Source organism: Battus philenor, unplaced genomic scaffold (assembly GCF_028537555.1).
Source record: "Battus philenor isolate CCGP_79_NKW_IND1 unplaced genomic scaffold, ilBatPhil1.0.hap1 SCAF_9, whole genome shotgun sequence".
Taxonomy (NCBI): Eukaryota; Metazoa; Arthropoda; class Insecta; order Lepidoptera; family Papilionidae; genus Battus; species Battus philenor.
In genome coordinates this window covers 14,861,188-14,879,572 of record NW_027181759.1, presented here as the reverse complement: position 1 = coordinate 14,879,572, position 18,385 = coordinate 14,861,188, and the positions used below count along the sequence as shown (strand labels likewise).

Sequence of the window (18,385 nt, the reverse complement as noted above, 5' to 3'; positions counted from 1 at the left end):
GTCAAATCAAGAGTTAATAGTCAATATTTCTAGGCAAACATGTGTCATCGTAGAACTCGTCAGGCTAGACAGAGGATTTCTTTAGACATTACACATGAACTATTTTGATTTATTACTCTTTTACTAGTAACATTTTTTCCGTTGTTTTTTTCCAACGCTACTTTATGTATATAGTACTCGTAGTATATGAAATATATGATTTTCATTGAAATTGAGTTCACAAAAAGAGAGGCCTATATGAGCTAAAAATTTTACTCTGGCAGATCGCACGAAGAAGGACTATACCCATGTAGATGTATAGTGTTAAGACTGGAGTATTATGTGATTTAGCGAGGACTGCTTTGTGGTCAGAAGCGACGCGATCCCTGACCATCCTTGCTGGTGGGATTGCAAGTGTGATGCGTGCGTGGTATATCGTGCTCCACTAGAGCCTGATATGTGAAGTAAATACTCTTAAGTAAGAAAAGGACAGGAAAGTTACAATTTTTTTCTCACAAAGAGTTTTAACTCTTTGGCACTAATCGGTGTAACATAACTCCTGAAGATGCCACGTGGAGGGGTGAAACACGAGTTGAGTGATTGACGGTGGCGGTTGTGTGATTCGCATTGTTTGCCACATACGCATTTATCAGCGGGCTGACGGGCGGTGCACTTTATTGCACGACTACCACTGCATGTGCGGAAGTGGCTAAATATTGGTCCATTTCTTACTTAGGATGGACTTCCCGCAAGGTAACACCTGATTCCATTAAATACTAAAAAATTACTCTGGCAGATCGCACGAAGAAGGTACCATGTAAATAGTACCAAGTAATGAAGAAGGTACCCATGTAGATGTATAGTGTTATGATTGGATTGTTGTGTAATTTAGTGAGGACTGCTTGGTGGTCGGGAGCGACGCGATCTCTGGTCATTATCGCTAGTGGGAATGCAAGTAAAATGCGTGCGTGGTGTATCGTGCACCACTAGGGCCTGATATGAGGAGTAAATACTCTTAAATGTCGTCTTACCTGTAACATCGATCGGTGAGAGGCGTGGCCACAAGTCTTCCCGTATTACCGAGGTACTCAAACCCATACTCCACGTCGGTGGTAATCATAGAGCACAGTAGCCGGTCTCCGCGCCAGTAGTAACGCAACTGTGATATCCAGTTGAAGTCCGTGATGTCTGATACGTTCTTGCTCACCATTTCCTCGAGTATTGAGCGTCCTGTCAAAATATATCAGCACACAAGGTGTTTAGTTATTGATGTAATATGTTATTAAAAGCATTGTTTTGAATAAGGAAGTAATTTTGTTAACACAAGAATTTCGTAGCAAACAACCATACTGTTTACTTCACAAATAGTAGTTTCATTTCAATTAGTAAATAGATATCTCTTTACTGTTTAAGTTATCCTCTCCTAAAGTAATTGATCAAATACAATTGACGTGCAATTTCATTTATGTATCACAGGACATCTCATTATTTTTAAACTAAAGATCAAATAAACTACAGTCAAATTAGAACAGAATTCTCTTAGCAGGAACCTTCAGATTCTAAAGTGGAACGTTCCCACAAAAGTTAGACAGATGACCTTTTAAAAATCACTGAAACCAGGCCTATACAAAAAATCTTATTGTAAATCTTGAAGGTCATGTGCACTAGACGTCCTGTGATGGTTATAATATATATAAATATAAATTAAGGTTCTTCTGGCTTTCTTCTAATGACTTTTAAGTGGTCACTGTAAATGGTTTAACAACAAAAAAAACCTCAATTTGACGATACGAAATATGATGACGCAACATGTGGCGCAAAAGTAATGTCATATTATAAACATGCCTTAATTTTTACAAATGGCGCTAAATGTTACTGTGGTTTGATATTCATGACGTAGATATATAAATAATTAGTTTCCAATAAGCAATAAAGCGATATATAGCTCTAGAACCGAAAATTATTGTTACTGCCTTTTTGTCAAATATTCATTTTGTTGTTTTAACGCAACGTGAATTTTGGCGTCTTTTTCGCGGACGTCTTGCCCCATGCACTTGAACAATCAAGTGCAAGAAATTACGCACCCTATAAGCCTTGAAAGCTAACATTGAAAAAGATATCGCCAATTTGTAGCCAAATGTTTTGCGAATAACAATAACTCAAAATGCCATTAAACGGGCGCAATTGTGCATCAATTCGGGAGGTGACCACTTCAAACTTATATTATTTCCAGTTAATTTCATCAATATTACACTTTATAAATATTCTTTTTTCAACAAAAAACTCCTTTTTTTTAATTTATAACAAAATGGCTGCCGGTTCAAATTGTGACATTACTTTTGCACCACCTATTAATAATATACAAAATTACCTAGTGCAACAGTTTTAAAGAAAGATAAATATAAGATGCACATACCGTGAACATCAATAACAATGAGCGCTTCTATCGTGATGCGGTTCCCAGGGTCCAGGTCTCCCTGCACCAGGTAGACGAGGCCGTTGATCTGCTGCGTATTTTTTTCTACTAGCTCTGGTAGAGTGGATGTCTGTATAGCTTCTATTGCCTGCGCACAAAAAATTCTTATAAAATCAAATTATTACAACAGTGTTCTAGAATATTCTAGATTAAGATAGATTGAGTGTCGATAAAATTATTCAATTTAAAATAATTTTAACTCATTTAAAACTAGAAAAAGAAAAATACACTTTGCTTCAATATGCCACGAAGTAAGCGAAGGTCGAAGTTACAATATTTCTTACCTTAAATCAAGATTTCTTTTCTTACGTGACTCTCATGGTAAGTTGATTAGATCATAGATTAGATATACATACATACAAATACATTACCATATATGTATGTACAATCTCAACTGCCCTCTCCTTAATGTCTCTTATCTCCATCTAAAGCTTGTCTGGTAGAGATCGCCTCGAGCGATAATACCGCCTCTTGTACCATATGAATCATTTCTTTTTTTATTTAAAGTCTATGTTGTAAAGTGTAAATAAATAAAAATATGTTAGGGCTGTGTATGTCAAACATATGTATTACTGTAGGCGTGCCCATTTCAAATTATTAAATAAATAGTACGCATTTGTAAGAAAAGGACCAATATTTAGGCACTTCCGCACATGCAGTGGTAGTCGTGCAACAAATGCACCGCCCGCCAGCCCGCATAAATGCGTATGCGGCAAACAATGCGAATTACACAACCGCCGCCGTTAAACCACTCAACTCGTGTTTCACCCCTCCACGGGGCATCTTCAGGTAGTACGCATTTCACAACCCTTCTCCATTCTTGGAGAACAACAATGAATTGATCGCAACACCTTTAAACATGTAACAATTAAGTCTCAATTAAAAAATTGCTTGGCGTCCCTGCTCAAGTGAAAACATTACCTCAGTGGTATACTGGACACATGAACCAGACTGCACGATCTGTCCCGGCCATGCCAGCACCCATTCCTCACGAGGACAAGTTCCGTAAGCGCTTGTCGCTTCCGTTGCCACGTCGCGCAGACTTATGATCATCTGCTGCTCCAACTGCTGCAGCCAGCGTTCCACCATACCCTGGGTAAGTTGTCATAATTATTGGATACATATTCAATATTCGCTTCGAGATCTTATCAAAAATGAGGAGATTCACAGAAGAAGTATGATCGAAAAATTGCTCATCTGAAGTGCGCAACGGGCGAGAAGCAGAAGGTGTACACCAACGGCTGAAAGGGCCGAAAGATTGACATTTGACGACCAAATACCGGTAGAAATCCCTCTCCAAGTGGACCGAAGCCAAGCTCGCTGAATGTAGACTTGCGCTATCTGTTCACCGCTAATCGTTGTTTTTGAAGGAGGCTTATGTCTTTCTGGAGTCTAGGGACATGATGGGGAAGGTGATAGCAATACATACAAATAATACATACCAACCTACCAAACATTTATCGGCACACAAAGAACGACGTATACCACAAAGCCTTATAAAAATAAAAAAAATCTATTTTCTTCTCTATTAGATTCGATCATATTTCACCCGACTTCGATTGTACATGAATAAAAGTAACTTAAATTGATGAAGGTAGTTAAAAATGTTTCAATCATTTACCTTAGCATCAGCTGGTTGTATACTAGATGATAAATCGACAATTTCTCCCTCAGCGGACGCCATCCCGATGATCTCGTCTGCAGTGTTGAACTCCAGGGTATAGATACCCTCGAAGCATTTCTTGAGGTGAGGCTGCACCCGCATCGGGTCTTTTGTCTCGGACAGTATTTCCAGGAGTTCATCGTTAGACAGGAAGAAGAATCTAAATCAAATTAACAATTTATTCCAAATGCAAAGTCATACCTTCTTTACCCAGACTTCTTCAGATTTAGTCCCTAATGACTGGGGTTGGTTTTTAATTGCTTATTTTAAAAGCAAAGAAAAAGTAATAAAAGGACATTTACTTAAGAGTAGCGTAGAGATGACTGCGTTATGTTTAGAGAGGTCCTAAGGCTTTTAAGGTATCACACGCAAGAGGTTGACGTCCATGATGCGGAGAATTTGACCCTTATGACTATAAAAAATAAAGTCGACTATATATAAACTGAGACGCCGTGTGACTGACCATTGTGAATTGGTTTTATAATCTTTGACTATTTTGACTAACTATAACCTCTTTTATTTTTTTGGCAAAAAACGCCTATATAACATGTAAAAAACATTTATGTATATATATGTGTGTGTGTGTGTGTTTTTTTTTTATAGAGGTTTAAAAATACTTTTACGTATCATAGGGCCTGATGTTGATGCCCCGTATGTCGGACTCGATCTAGATCAATACCGACTAAAAACAATCCTCTCTCTTCGGTATCCCTGGTCCCCACGGCATGGCCGTTAGGCATTAGTTCGCGGGGGGGATTTAGCCGCAGCTTTCTCTGATAGAGTGGCTGTTCAGGCCAACTTCCTCCGCTCTTGCTCTATTTTACGCAACTCCTTCAGCACCGTCGTACAGTACGCGCTCGTAAGTTCCCAGGCCGAAGGCGAGGATAGCATTGTAGCTATCAGAGTTTCAGGATAGATTTTGCATCCTACACCTTCTTCCCAAGACCTCCTGGCTTCGTTAAATCGGGGCAGACGAAAAAGACATGCTCTGCATCTTCAATCATTCCGACACAATTAGGACAGTCAGGGGAATCTTCGTATTTGAACCTATGGAGATACGCTCGGTAACATCCGTGGCCGGATATCATCTGAGTCAGGTAGTAGTTCAACTCTCCATGATCTCGGTTCACCCATGGCTCTAGGTTTGGTATAAGCTTACGCGTCCATTTTCCTTTCGTCGACTTATCCCAGGACGATTGCCACTGTTGCAAGCTTTTCAGTCTTCCCCGAATTCTAAGTTCAGCTGAAGTTGGGTCTGATTTGCTATTTTTGCTACGGTACAGATCAGTTCTTTCGTCTGCAAGAAGCGCAACAGGAACCATACCTGCTATCACGCATGCCGCATCCTCCGATACTGTACGAAAGGCGCTAGCTACCCGTAGAGTGCTGACTCTATAAACAGAGGCGATTTTCCGTCGGGACTCCTGTTTGCTCAGTGCGTCGGACCATATGGGTACTCCGTACATAAGCACTGACGTAGTCACCGACGCTAATAACTTCCTTCTGTTTTGCTTGGGACCTCCGACATTAGGCATGAGTCGGCAGAGTTTAGCTGTCACCAGAGACGCTTTCGCTGCTGCTCTCTCAGCCTGATCTTTAAAGTTTAGCCTATGGTCGATCATTACTCCAAGGTACCGTATAGCTGATTGAGTTGCGATTTCACAGCTGCCGACATTGAGTGTGATGGTCTCCGCAACTCTCCTGCCAGTAATGAGCACTGCTTCCGTCTTCTGCTCAGCCAGTTCTAGTCCGACTGACCTCATCCACAGGGTGATTATTTGGAAGGATCTTTCAAATGCCCACTTCACTTCCTCCACGTGTTTCGCTACTATAACGACTGCTAGATCATCAGCGAATGCGACGAGTTTAGTTTCGCTGGGTAGATGTTTCTTTAGGAGTCCATCGTACATAGCGTTCCACAAAAGTGGCCCTAGTACTGACCCTTGTTTGACGCCTCCAGTGACTTTGTACTCCTCCGTCCCGGTTTCCGTAGTGTACATGAGGACTCTATCAGAGAAGTAACTAGCGACTATTTTACGTAGGTATAGAGGTACATTCAGTGAGCTAAGTGCCCCCATGATAATCTCCCATTTTGCTGAGTTAAAGGCGTTTTTAATGTCCAAGGTGGCAACCAGGCAGTATTTTATCGAGCCTCTCTTCCATCTTTTCCCAGACACTGCTAGTTTTGCTATATTGACTACTTGCTCTATAGCATCTAGCGTAGACCGGCCTTTTCTGAACCCATACTGTGAGTTAGCTAGGTGGGGTTCAACTGCTGCTTCGATCCTGCTGTGGATAATACGTTCTAGTATTTTCCCCGCAGTATCCAGCATACAGAGGGGCCGGTATGACGATGGCTCGTCTGGTGGCTTCTTACCTTTAGGGAGAAGTACCAGTCTCTGTCGTTGCCACGCGGTAGGAAAGGTCCCTTCCAGTAAGCAGCTATTGTAGGCCTCCAAGAAGACTCCTGGTGTTGCTACAATAGCTTGCTTAAGAGCTACGTTGGGGATCCCATCCGGTCCCGGAGCTTTGTTGTTTCCAACCCTACCGCATGCTACCATTAGCTCCTTCTCGGTAATAGGGGGGATTTCATTCGGATCCACAATCCCTAGTTGAAAGGAGGTTTTTGGTTGCGTGGGGAACAGAGCTCTTACAATTCTTCCTAGTAGAATAGTGTGTGTGTGTGTGTTTGTGTGTGGGTGTGTGTGTGTGTGTGTATATATACACATATATATAAGTTATTTTAAAAATAACAACTCCATTGAATTTAAAACTACCTTTTCTCAAATTAGAATATATTTGTAATCCATGTAAATTTATTTTAAAATCAATGTTGAAACTAAACGAGGATTCTATTGTCAATCTCTCATTTTTCATGAAACTTATAATAAATTATAACAGTTGCCTGTTGTTTTACGTAATTTTTACATTATCTGTGCTTTTTCTTTTATTCGATAGTAATATGTTCATTAATAAGGCTATAATTAATATTAAAATGTACCTGGGGAAGAACAGCCTCTTCTTCTCCAAGTAATCATTCAGTCCCCTCTGAATGTCATCCAGAAGAGCGTTGTTGTACTTCATCTTCTTCAGCAGTCCCGGGTAGTCCGTGGCCTTCAGTACCAGCTGCTCCTTCTGCGTGGCCTGCATCACAGTTCTCCACTCCTTGTCCACGTCGCGGAAATTTCGAGCCTCCGTCGGCATCTGTCGCATGATGTCCTCCGAAGAGAAGATCGGCTCCAGGTACATCCAAGTCGCTTGACACTAAAATGATGACTCAAATTTACTAACTTACTTTGAACTTTTGGATAAGGGAAGCAAGTAACTTATAAATCAACGATTATCATTGTCATTTTAACCGTAAGTAATCCAATAAGACTGGATGGAAACGAACATCATCTGGATACCTATCATCTTCGACATTAATTCACGTCTATCCATTTTCTAGGTGGACGTTCTACGATGTGCTGCCAGTCCCTGGTCTTAACTCCAGATCCACAACCTTACAAAATTGAGGGCGTAATAAATAAAAATAAAACTGGTATAGATCGCGTAAGCAATTAAATAAATATTAGGTAGAGAAATTAAAATTGAAAACAATTTAAAATGAATTGGGGAGAAATGATAAAAACTCAAAATAATGTTATGTTAATAATAAAAACTTTAAAACTGTGATAAATTGTGATAGTGTTACAATAAATAAGAATATAAAATAGCATAAAATAAACAAACTATGGTCAAGAAATGAGATACTCGTATTTGAGGAACGGAGTGAAGGTAGTGAGGCTATGAATGAACAGAAATTAGTACGAAAGGGAATGATATAAAATTATAGAACGAAAGAAGAGAAAAGATAGATCATAAGAAGAATGATAGGATAGAACAGAAATAAAATAAAAAATATGTGAAAATAATCATCAAAGAATGTCAAATCTTGTCTTATGACAAGATAGGGTATACGAGAGGTCTATAACGGAGACCAATATTTAAGAAAAACCTTTCAAAATTAGAAAAGCCTCATTTTTGGTTTGGACAAACACACAAAATGCTTAGTACTATAGAAACCTATCACCACTACCCACCCTTACATAATTAAAGTCATTGCCATTTCCTACAACTATCTTTTCGTCATGAATTGGTTCGAACGTTAATCCTCATGTTTTCGTATCTCTCACAACTTAAATTTCCAACTTAACACTATTTCTATTCAATTAAGCATTAATAAAGAGAAAATAACTTTGTAACATAAACACTGAGGTTTTAAGGTGAATCAAGTTTTATATTACCTGTAACCACTGATCTAAAATGTCCTGCATGCTGATCAGCTTCTCCTCCCAGGCCACCATATCGGCTTCGAACGCCTTCACGTAAGGCGAACCTCGCATAGTCTGTGACTTCAGAATGTGGTCATCCAGGAGTTGCTGGATGTCATCTAGACCTGTCAGTACACCCACACCAGTATCCCTGGATTTAGAAAAAATCTAGTCTTACCCAAGTATATCTATTCGACCTTAAGACCTTCTCCTGCAAAAATCTTAGTCGAGACAACCTTAATCGTTGTAGTTCTATTTTAAGTGACTTAAATAACACGACAATGTGCCATGACTTTAAACGCCTGACTTATTTTCATGGCATGACTTTGAACACCCGACTTATTTATATGGCACGAATTTATATAATTCACTTGTTTATGTGACTCTACTTCAAACACTTGACTTATTTATATGGCAAGATTTCAATTATCTAACTTATTTTATGGCACGACTTTATACATCTGACTTATTTATGGCATGGCTGTAAGCATTTGACCTATTTTTATTTCATATAAATGAGTAATATATATTCTAATTCATATGCTACGACTCCAAACATGTGACTTATTTTCAAGGCATGACTTACCTTACCCATTTGCAAGACATCATAGTACGCCCGACTTATTTACATATCGCGAATTTAAAGAGTTCATTTATTTTATTTACTTCAACTTCAACACTTCAAGCACTTGACTTATTTATATGGCAATATTTCAATTATCTGACTGATTTATAAGGAACGGTTTTAAGTATCTGACTCACATATATAGCATATAAACAAGTTATATGAACTTTTATTTATATAATTCATATACATGGCACGACTTTAACAATTGACTTATACTTATACTAATTCAAACATTTGACTTACCTGTATGGCATGATTTCAAACTTGACACCGACCCATTCTTCCTTCATCTTGACTAGTGCCTGCTCTAGCGAATACTCCTTGCGCGCGTATTGTTCGATCTCCTCAAGCTGAGAGGTGAAGACGTGGATGCCCTGGTCCACCATGTCGGCGAGCGTGGTACCCGGGCCATGGACTACTTCCGTGCCCACAAGTGCGCTGATTTGTGCCCAGTGACGATCGCGCATACCCTAGAAACGTCGATAGAGTAAATAAAAGACCAAACCTATATACGAAGCACTAAACCATCGTTTATTTTATATGTTTCTAAGGCTTAGATGTTAATATTCCGTTTGATTATAAATTAAAAATTTGTCTATATAGATACATGGATATTAAGTTCAATAGATTAAAACTTACGTCTTTGGGATTAAAATCTTAAAACAATTATTTATACTGAAGTTTTTAAATGGATACACAGAGATATATTACCATCGTATGATAATTTTTATAGTTTAGTAGATACGTAGTTTATATCATATAGTCACTACTTAAAAATGACGAAAGAAGACATTGAGAAGCAACCGGCACATTCAAAAGCCTACGAATATACTTATAGACACAGAGCAGTGATGAGTCAGCGGTAAGGACTTAGACTTACGAACGTAGATCCTGTGTTCGATTTTTGAAATATAATTTTATATTTTTTACACTTTGTGCATATTTACATAGGCGTGCCAGTGCACAAAAACAAACTTCTAGAGTTCTGGCAGCAGTGTCATCTACGTATGATAATACCACACTGCGATGGACAGCCCATCAAGTGTGGCGATTATGGTATATATCCCCCCATAGATACATTTGTGGGAGGTCTAAGCCTTGCAGTGGGTGTCTAATGGTTAAAAGGACTAATGGAAAAGAAAATAAAAATATAAAATGAAGAAAATTAAAAATAGTAATGAGGGATGAATGAAAGGCATTACAGAGCGAAAGGAAATGACAGAAGAATTGTGGTAAGACAGGAACGAAACGAACGATAGATCATATGATGCACGAAAGAAGAGTGAGAAAATAAAAATGTTCGTGAAAAATTAAATAATGTAAAATAGTCCCTGTCCCACACAAGATAGGGGATATGGGAGGCTCCCAATAGCAGGGGACATAAAAAAAGGGACTAATGGTCAAAAACACTGTGCAAAGGCAGTAACCTGAAATGTATTAGTAATATTTTATATGAATGACTTAAATTACACAATTAACTACCATGACTTCAACCACTAGATTTTTTTTTAATTTGGCATAGCTTATGTATACGGTACGACTTTTAATATGACTTATTGATATATCTAATAGATTCAGGCGTTACTTTGCGGAAGTCCATCCTAAGTAAGAAAGATACTAATATATAGCTACTTCCGCTATGCAGCAGTAGTCGTGCAATGAAGTGCACCGCCCGCCAGCCCGCTGATAAATGCGCGTGCGGCAAACAATGCAAAACACAACTACCACTGTTAATTCACACTACACGTGTTTCAATCAATATTTTTGATTTTTTTTTCGATTAACTCGGTGTTTGGCACTGGTCGATGTAACATTACTCCTGAGGATACCCCGTGGAAGGGAAGGTGAAATTACCTTGTTGCAGATGGCGCAGAGAACAGGCAGCAAGACCTTGAACTTCTCCAGCTTATTGCGCACCATGTCCGCGATGCGCTTCGCCCCTGGATACTCGTAAAGCTGCCGGCCCAGCTTATACAGCAGTTTCCACCACGCCTCCACATCTGTTGAGATCTGTTCCGCGTCCAGACCTTCGAACGGACCGTGGTACCTGAGTTCAAAATTCAGTTATATTACTTTGATTGTTATATTACCATCACCATTAACTCAGCCATAGAATAGTGAACTTTCTGCTATAGAACACTGCACGTAGTCTTCCCTTTCTATTTCCAATAGGACCAGTTGGAAACAGCCTATATCTAGAGTCGGTGTGTCTGAGTGAATAGGTTTCTTCTAGGTAGGCATGTTCCATCGCCTAGTCATCGCTTAACACCAGGCGACACAGAGGTCAAATGCTTCGCCTATAGAGGAGAATAAAAAACCCTTAACGTGGTTGTCCTACCGCCTATTGGATATCATATGATGTGCCGTCCAACGCTCAACAATGATGAGGAACTATACCCGTGTAGAAATATAATGTAGTAAATAATGCCCCGAGGAGGGGTGAAACACGTGTTGAGTGATTTAACGGTGGTAGTTGTGCAATTTGCATTGTTTGCCGCATGCGCATTTATTAGCGGGCTGGCGGGCGTTGCACTTTATTGCACGACTACTGCTACATAGCGGAAGTAGCTATATATCAGTCCTTTACTTACTTAGGATGGACTTCCGCAAAGTAACGCCTGAATCTATTAGATATTATGGTATTTCCCCCTACGTTTTATAGTGAACGTCTATGATCCGAAACGACACCCCAGTGCCTTTCTGCGGCTTCCGAAATACCATCTTTTCGTCTTTTATATGACCGGACAACTTTTCTTTTGCCAATTGGAAGTTTCCAATTTGTTGAGAGTATCTTTTATCTTTACACCGCTCTTTTTACCGAGCCACTTTGATCTAAGAGCCCAGGTGAGAGCACTGGACGTTGATAATGCGTCTAATATCTAGGCATCAAATTTTTTATCTTCTTATCCCGAGTATGCTTCTCTCTATCGACCTTTCAATTTATATCTTTCGCAATCTTATTCCAAGTGTTTTATTATTTATTTTCATGCCTTATAGAGGTATGTTAACATTTTTGGATTCAACTTACAGAAGTGTTTCAGTGCTTTACTTACCATTTCTCGTAACCGTCATAAAAGTCGAAGGATGTATGCCAAAGTTTGTGGAAAGGCTCGATTCCCGTCAGCATGGTCTGCAGGCTGTAGTAAGCGGACACCTCTTGGTCCAACAACTGCTCCTCATTAATGATATCATCAGCCTCGTGCTTGTCTTCCTGTTATTTTAATCTTATTATAAAAAATTATAACACACACATATACAGGATGATTGATTATAGATGTAAAAGCTTTAAAGAGGCCTATTATATGTTTAAATAAACCATTTTCGAGATAATACCCTCAGTTGATCATTGATTCAGCCAAGGTAAATGATTTCTTTATTAAAAGTCCACTAGGTAGACTGATGACTTAATGAAGGTAAGTCTCTGGATGTAGGCAGTGCATGACTTGTCATCGAGACGATTGGGGGGGGGGGGGCTTGTGTCTGGCATTGAACTTTTATCGGCTGAAAAGAAGAAGGATAATAAAAGGAATAAAAATAAGTGCATGATTATTTTGCATGTGTTCACATCTAGAAGGGCAAAATGTTATTGCTGCGCATCCAGTGGTTACATGTATATATATATATATATATATATACTTTTCATGTCAGGCAATAGACGCCCTCTGCAAGACACAGGCCTCCACCAATGATCACCTCGCCGATCGGTCTTGCGCTGCTCAGCATCCAGCGACTTCCCGCGACTTTAACTATGTCATCAGTATACCTAGTAGGGGGAAGGGGGGGCGTACCCACGCCGTCGCCACTTGCGAACCTTTCGGGCCCAACGGTTGGTCATCGGCCACATTAGACGAGCAAATCGGTGATCTTATTTTTTTGCGGCATCACCTTGACTATGTCATCACCTGCTCGCGATCATCACTTGAGAACCTTTCGAGCCCAACGGTCGGTCATCAGCCACATTAGACGAGCAATTCTTTGATTTACATCGGTGATCTTAAATTTTTTTTGGCATGATCTTGACTATGTCACTAGTCTACCTATTGGACCATTAATAATAATAAATCATTTACCTTAGCTAAACTAATGACTAGCTCAAATTATTACCTTGAAAATTGTATAGAAAAAAAATTTAATTTGTCTTACCGTCAAGTTAGAGAAGATCTCGTCAACCTTAGCCACAACCTCTTTCAGCAGATCCAAGTTCAAAAGGGGAGGGTCGTATCTTCTGAAGAGTTCCAGCTCCTTCTCGTGCCGCTTGAGCTTTTCCTCGAATATCGTCTTCTTGCTCTTTAATTTATCTTCTGCCATCGTCTTCTTTGTGTTAAGAGTCTTCACAGTCAAGTCGATTGTGTCCTCCATGTCCAGGGGCCAGAGGAACACTCGCGTGTTTAGGTTTATGTCTTCAACTAAAGATTAATTCAAAATCATATTAAAGTATTTATTGTATTAGTGATACTATACAGGGTGATTAGTAAAAGCTATCAGCAAAAAGCTTTAAAGCTTTTTATACCTATTTCTGAACATTCTGTATAATTCGATCATTGTAGAAAACGTTACATTATTTTTTTTCTATTGTAATTCGACAGAGCAGTAATTTTTGGGAGTACAAAATTTGCAAGTACTGATTGCATATAAATCATTTTAATAACTATATTATCATCACGTTATTTATTATTTATATAAATATTTTTTTAATATAATTTTTAATTAGCTATTGGCAAAATTTACACTTTTTAATAGAATAAAAAATTCATAACTTTTTGTAATATATCTGTTTAACAATGGTTTTAAAAACAAAGCTCTTGTTAAAAAAACCTATTACATCTAAAACATTTTGAATGCAGTAGAAAACACTTTCCCTTTTTCAAAGCAATATTTTTTTCAATTGCCAAACTTTACTATATCCGAAACAATAAGTTATTAAATATCGATGAAATCAGTGGAACCTCAAGACAAGAAGGCTTTCATGTCGTGCCTGCTCAACTTGTCGAAGGTGCTACGCTCAAAGTTGTAAACGACTTTATATACAGGTAACAAGCCGTCCAGTTTGATAAGTTCAACCTCGAGAAACAGATTACTCGTAGAATCCAACTCGGATGCTGTAACAGGAAGCTCCGAAACATCTCTTCTTAAATACTATTCCGTACAACATATCTGAAGATGGAGGTTTTTATCCAGTGCATGTTACCAGATTACATATGGATTCTAAACTATTGTCTATTGTCTCGTATGATTTTGGTGCTGTTAGCCTTGCGGCTCTTACAGCTTCATCGGAATTGAGTTCACGGAACGGAGGGGTCCGTGAACTTAAAAACTTTACAAAGTTTGAGTGTCGGAACTCGCATCAGTGCTCGGTGGACAGACGTCGAAGACGGAGGGAAGTGGCCGCGAGATAGAAGCAGCGGGCAACCCAGCCAACCCTCGAGGACACAAATCCAGCGCGACTTTGCTGGCCGGCAGAATTTACGACTAGCGCGCATGTCTGGTCAGTGTTGCTGAGGTGTACTGATTGAGGAGTTAGGTGATGACGGTAGCGTGGATCACTCGGCAATCTAAGGGAGGATACTGATCCTACCTCGGATCGCCCACGCTGTTCGCGGCGGCGTTTTACGTATCGGACGATAGGATTCTAAACGTGGTCACGATGGGCTTTATAAAAAACCACAAGACAAAAAAAATTGGTGACACTTACATGTGAGGTGGGCGTGTTGCATCAGGAAGAGGACATATTCCGCAGAGGTTCGCGCGCGCTCACGGAGGTCGAAGAGGGCACAGTCGCGGCAGTCCAGCACGTACGCCAACAGAGTCACCAGCTGGGCCGTCGTCTCCGGACTTTCAGAGGCTCGAGCTGCCATTCCCTCGTACACATCGCAGATACTGCCACCATCAATATGCAATCTTCATGTATATAGACAGTTAAACCGTATATATTAAAATTATGTGGACTCTCTTGGTGGACAGGCGATATGGTTACCGCTCATAATGGCGATTTTTAAAAGTGAACATTATGTGGTGTTCTTTTATATAAGAAAGTTAACAAAATATTAATTCATAATTATTTTTAAATGTAGCACTTTATTCTTAACACCAAAACTCAATACATTAAAATATGTACTTGGAATAAATCAGAAATCATTTAAGTTTAGATAAAGGTTCAAATTGTAAGAAAACATAGAAGAATGTATACAAACCACAGAGTAAATAGAGACATTTGCCTTAGTTAGGTGCTAGAAGAAAAATAATAAGTGAAGTTAGAACAAAAATAATAATCGAAAAATTGCTGCCTTGCTGGCACTTCCAGATGAGCAATTCGCATTCCAAATGAGCAAACAATGTAAGAGGAAGACGGGAATTTGAGGTGGAGCTGAAAGAAAGGGTGGGAAATAAAGAACGCCGCCATTAATTCCTTAAATGCTGTATAAGAATTATAAACGAGGTAGTAAATAAAAATAAAGACTAAGACACAAGGTCGAGAAAATAAAAAGAAATGTAAATTTTGAGTTTGAAATTATGACTAATTGTTATACCAACCAATGTGGCAAAAAAAGAGAGACGATGTGAATAGAAATGAAAGGAAGAGAACAAAAGAAAAGGTGATGAGTGAAAGATGTAGTAAAAGAAATTGTTAAGGACGAGAGAGGAGAATGCGTTGAACGCAAGAGGTGAACGTCCTAAAACACAAAAGAAGAATCTAGCCCCCCCCCCCCTCAAGAATAGAACGCCATAAAAAAGGTAACAGTGTGTAACACAAGTCAGATGTAACCTAGCAGTTATAACAATCTAGGTTTTAATAGATGAAATAAATATATTTAAAGAACTCTTACGCTCTATTCCATTTCCTGTTCTTAAGGATGAAGTGATCAACAATGTACATGCGCAGGCCATCGACGATGTCCCACAGAGTGTCGTTGAGTGGTGAACAATCCAGCATTATCATGTTGAGCGGAATATCCCGACGGAGGAACAGAATCTCATCTCGTAACTTCTCATACATGTAAATCCTCGCTGAGAAGTCCTTAAAATAATAATTACTGTTAGTACATTGAACTATTTTTATTTTTAACTATATATCTATGTTTTAATTAGCATAAATATAAATTAATTAATCATATTTTAGAGTCATTACTTTATTAATTAAATTTATAATAAACAAATAAAGTTTATAACACATAAATACAAACTGATGAAGCTGTTATACTAACGACAATTTGACAGTTCAAACAGTGAACTGTCAAACTGACATATCTAACTTTTTAATGCGCAGTTTCAATTGTCATATTTGCCGCGAAATTTAAATTTTTTTTGCATAAAAAGAATGGTAATGTCTAGTTAACGTGTGACTAAAAAAATAAAGATTCATTTTTATATATTAGGTCGAAGAAAATTTTTTTTTAATAGTGTATATAACCCTGTAATAAAATTTCTGTAGCTGATACGAATGACTTTTAAAAGGTAAATCAAAACAAATATAGAACAGTTCTGTAAAATCTTATTACGTGCTATTTTTAATTATGTTAAAATACCAGAATGTTGTTAAGAAATTTAATACGTTTAAAAATTTCAATTCTAAAAACCACTTTTATGAACCCAGTCACCTAATGTGATATATAAATCTAGAGTTAAAATCTCGAATTTTTACAGTGTTCTACAGGGAAGGCAAAAGAATAGAGGCAATTTATGAAAGGTATGAAAATGAATGGAAGTGAGAAGGACAACAGAGGAATGAAAGAAAGACCTTATGAACGACAAAAAAGGAGCATGGATATAACAATAAAAAATTATTGTAAGTAACGTCCTTGTTTACACATGGCAGAGGAGCTCGAGGTCCTCAAAAATAAAAAGTCCCTCCAATTGGGTCTAACGACGACGTAGCTAAGGATGACGCCGAATGCAGGCAGAGGAAGATCTTTCTGAGATGCATATCGCTTGCACTGATCTCTTTAGGCTGACATGATCGTCATCGATGATAATAGGCTTAATGAAGTTCCAACAAGAGCATCACAGAGTTGGTTCAACAGTTCCAATAAGAGCATCACAGAGTTGGTTCAACAGTTCCAATAAGAGCATCACACAGTTTATTCAACAGTTCCATTAAGAGCATCACATAGTTTGTTCAACAGTTCCAATAAGAGCATCACAGAGTTGGTTCAACAGTTCCAATAAGAGCATCACACAGTTTGTTCAACAGTTCCATTAAGAGCATCACATAGTTTGATCAACAGTTCCAATAAAAGCATCACACAGTTTGATCAACAGTTCCAATAAGAGCATCACACAGTTTGTTCAACAGTTCCAATAAGAGCATCACACAGTTTGTTCAACAGTTCCAATAAGAGCATCACACAGTTTGTTCAACAGTTCCATTAAGAGCATCACATAGTTTGATCAACAGTTCCAATAAAAGCATCACAGTTTGATCAACAGTTCCAATAAGAGCATCACAGCATTTGTTCAACAGTTCCATTAAGAGCATCACATAGTTTGATCAACAGTTCCATTAAGAGCATCACATAGTTTGATCAACAGTTCCAATAAAAGCATCACACAGTTTGATCAACAGTTCCAATAAGAGCATCACACAGTTTGTTCAACAGTTCCAATAAGAGCATCACACAGTTTGTTCAACAGTTCCATTAAGAGCATCACATAGTTTGATCAACAGTTCCAATAAAAGCATCACACAGTTTGATCAACAGTTCCAATAAGAGCATCACAGCATTTGTTCAACAGTTCCAATAAGAGCATCACAGCATTTGTTCAACAGTTCCAATAAGAGCATCACAGCATTTGTTCAACAGTTCCAATAAGAGCATCACATAGTTGGTTCAAGTTGGTTCAATACGTAAATGTCTACTTTACTTACTTAGAGACAAAATGGTAGCAATTATTGAAAAAGTTTATCAAGAACGTTAAATCAGTAGTTAAGTCGGAGTTGAAGAATTGAAAAGTGACAATGAAACAGTTTTTGACCCACTTGTAAACATCAATGGTTGGTTTATTACCACGAAGTCACAGAAAGAAACGTAATAAAAAAATATAATAAATAAACCTTCAGAAATGGCGGGGGTTCTTGTGCAAAAAATATTAATAGTTCTTGATTCGCGGAGCCGTCCAGGAGGTGGAAGTACTTCTCGTAGCGCTTAAGGAAGCTCATGGGACCAGGTCGGTTCGCTCGGAAGTGTGCGACGGTCTCGTTGATGACGTTCACCATGTACTGCTCCTCAGGGTACACCGTCTGCAGGTACGGCCGGGGACGTGTTGCCTCTGAAACATTACCATCCAATCATAACTTGGTACGACTATAATTAAAAATGTACTGTAGAACG

At 38.6% G+C, this 18,385-nt stretch overlaps 1 protein-coding gene across 1 annotated transcript in view; it reads right to left on the bottom strand.

Annotated features, from left to right (window-relative positions):
- Dnah3 (dynein heavy chain 3, axonemal) overlaps positions 1-18,385 on the bottom strand; it is a 95,494-nt gene that overhangs the window by 63,898 nt on the left and 13,211 nt on the right. Inside the window, exons 12-24 of the mRNA XM_068775954.1 lie at positions 18,109-18,323; positions 15,884-16,074; positions 14,752-14,936; positions 13,203-13,465; positions 12,113-12,270; positions 10,914-11,106; positions 9,303-9,529; positions 8,405-8,582; positions 7,120-7,382; positions 4,077-4,278; positions 3,377-3,547; positions 2,396-2,543; positions 1,011-1,209 (exon numbers count right to left, since the gene is read on the bottom strand). Coding sequence (XP_068632055.1) covers positions 1,011-1,209; positions 2,396-2,543; positions 3,377-3,547; positions 4,077-4,278; positions 7,120-7,382; positions 8,405-8,582; positions 9,303-9,529; positions 10,914-11,106; positions 12,113-12,270; positions 13,203-13,465; positions 14,752-14,936; positions 15,884-16,074; positions 18,109-18,323 — 2,593 coding nt within the window. The remainder of the gene's footprint in view (positions 1-1,010; positions 1,210-2,395; positions 2,544-3,376; positions 3,548-4,076; positions 4,279-7,119; positions 7,383-8,404; positions 8,583-9,302; positions 9,530-10,913; positions 11,107-12,112; positions 12,271-13,202; positions 13,466-14,751; positions 14,937-15,883; positions 16,075-18,108; positions 18,324-18,385) is intronic.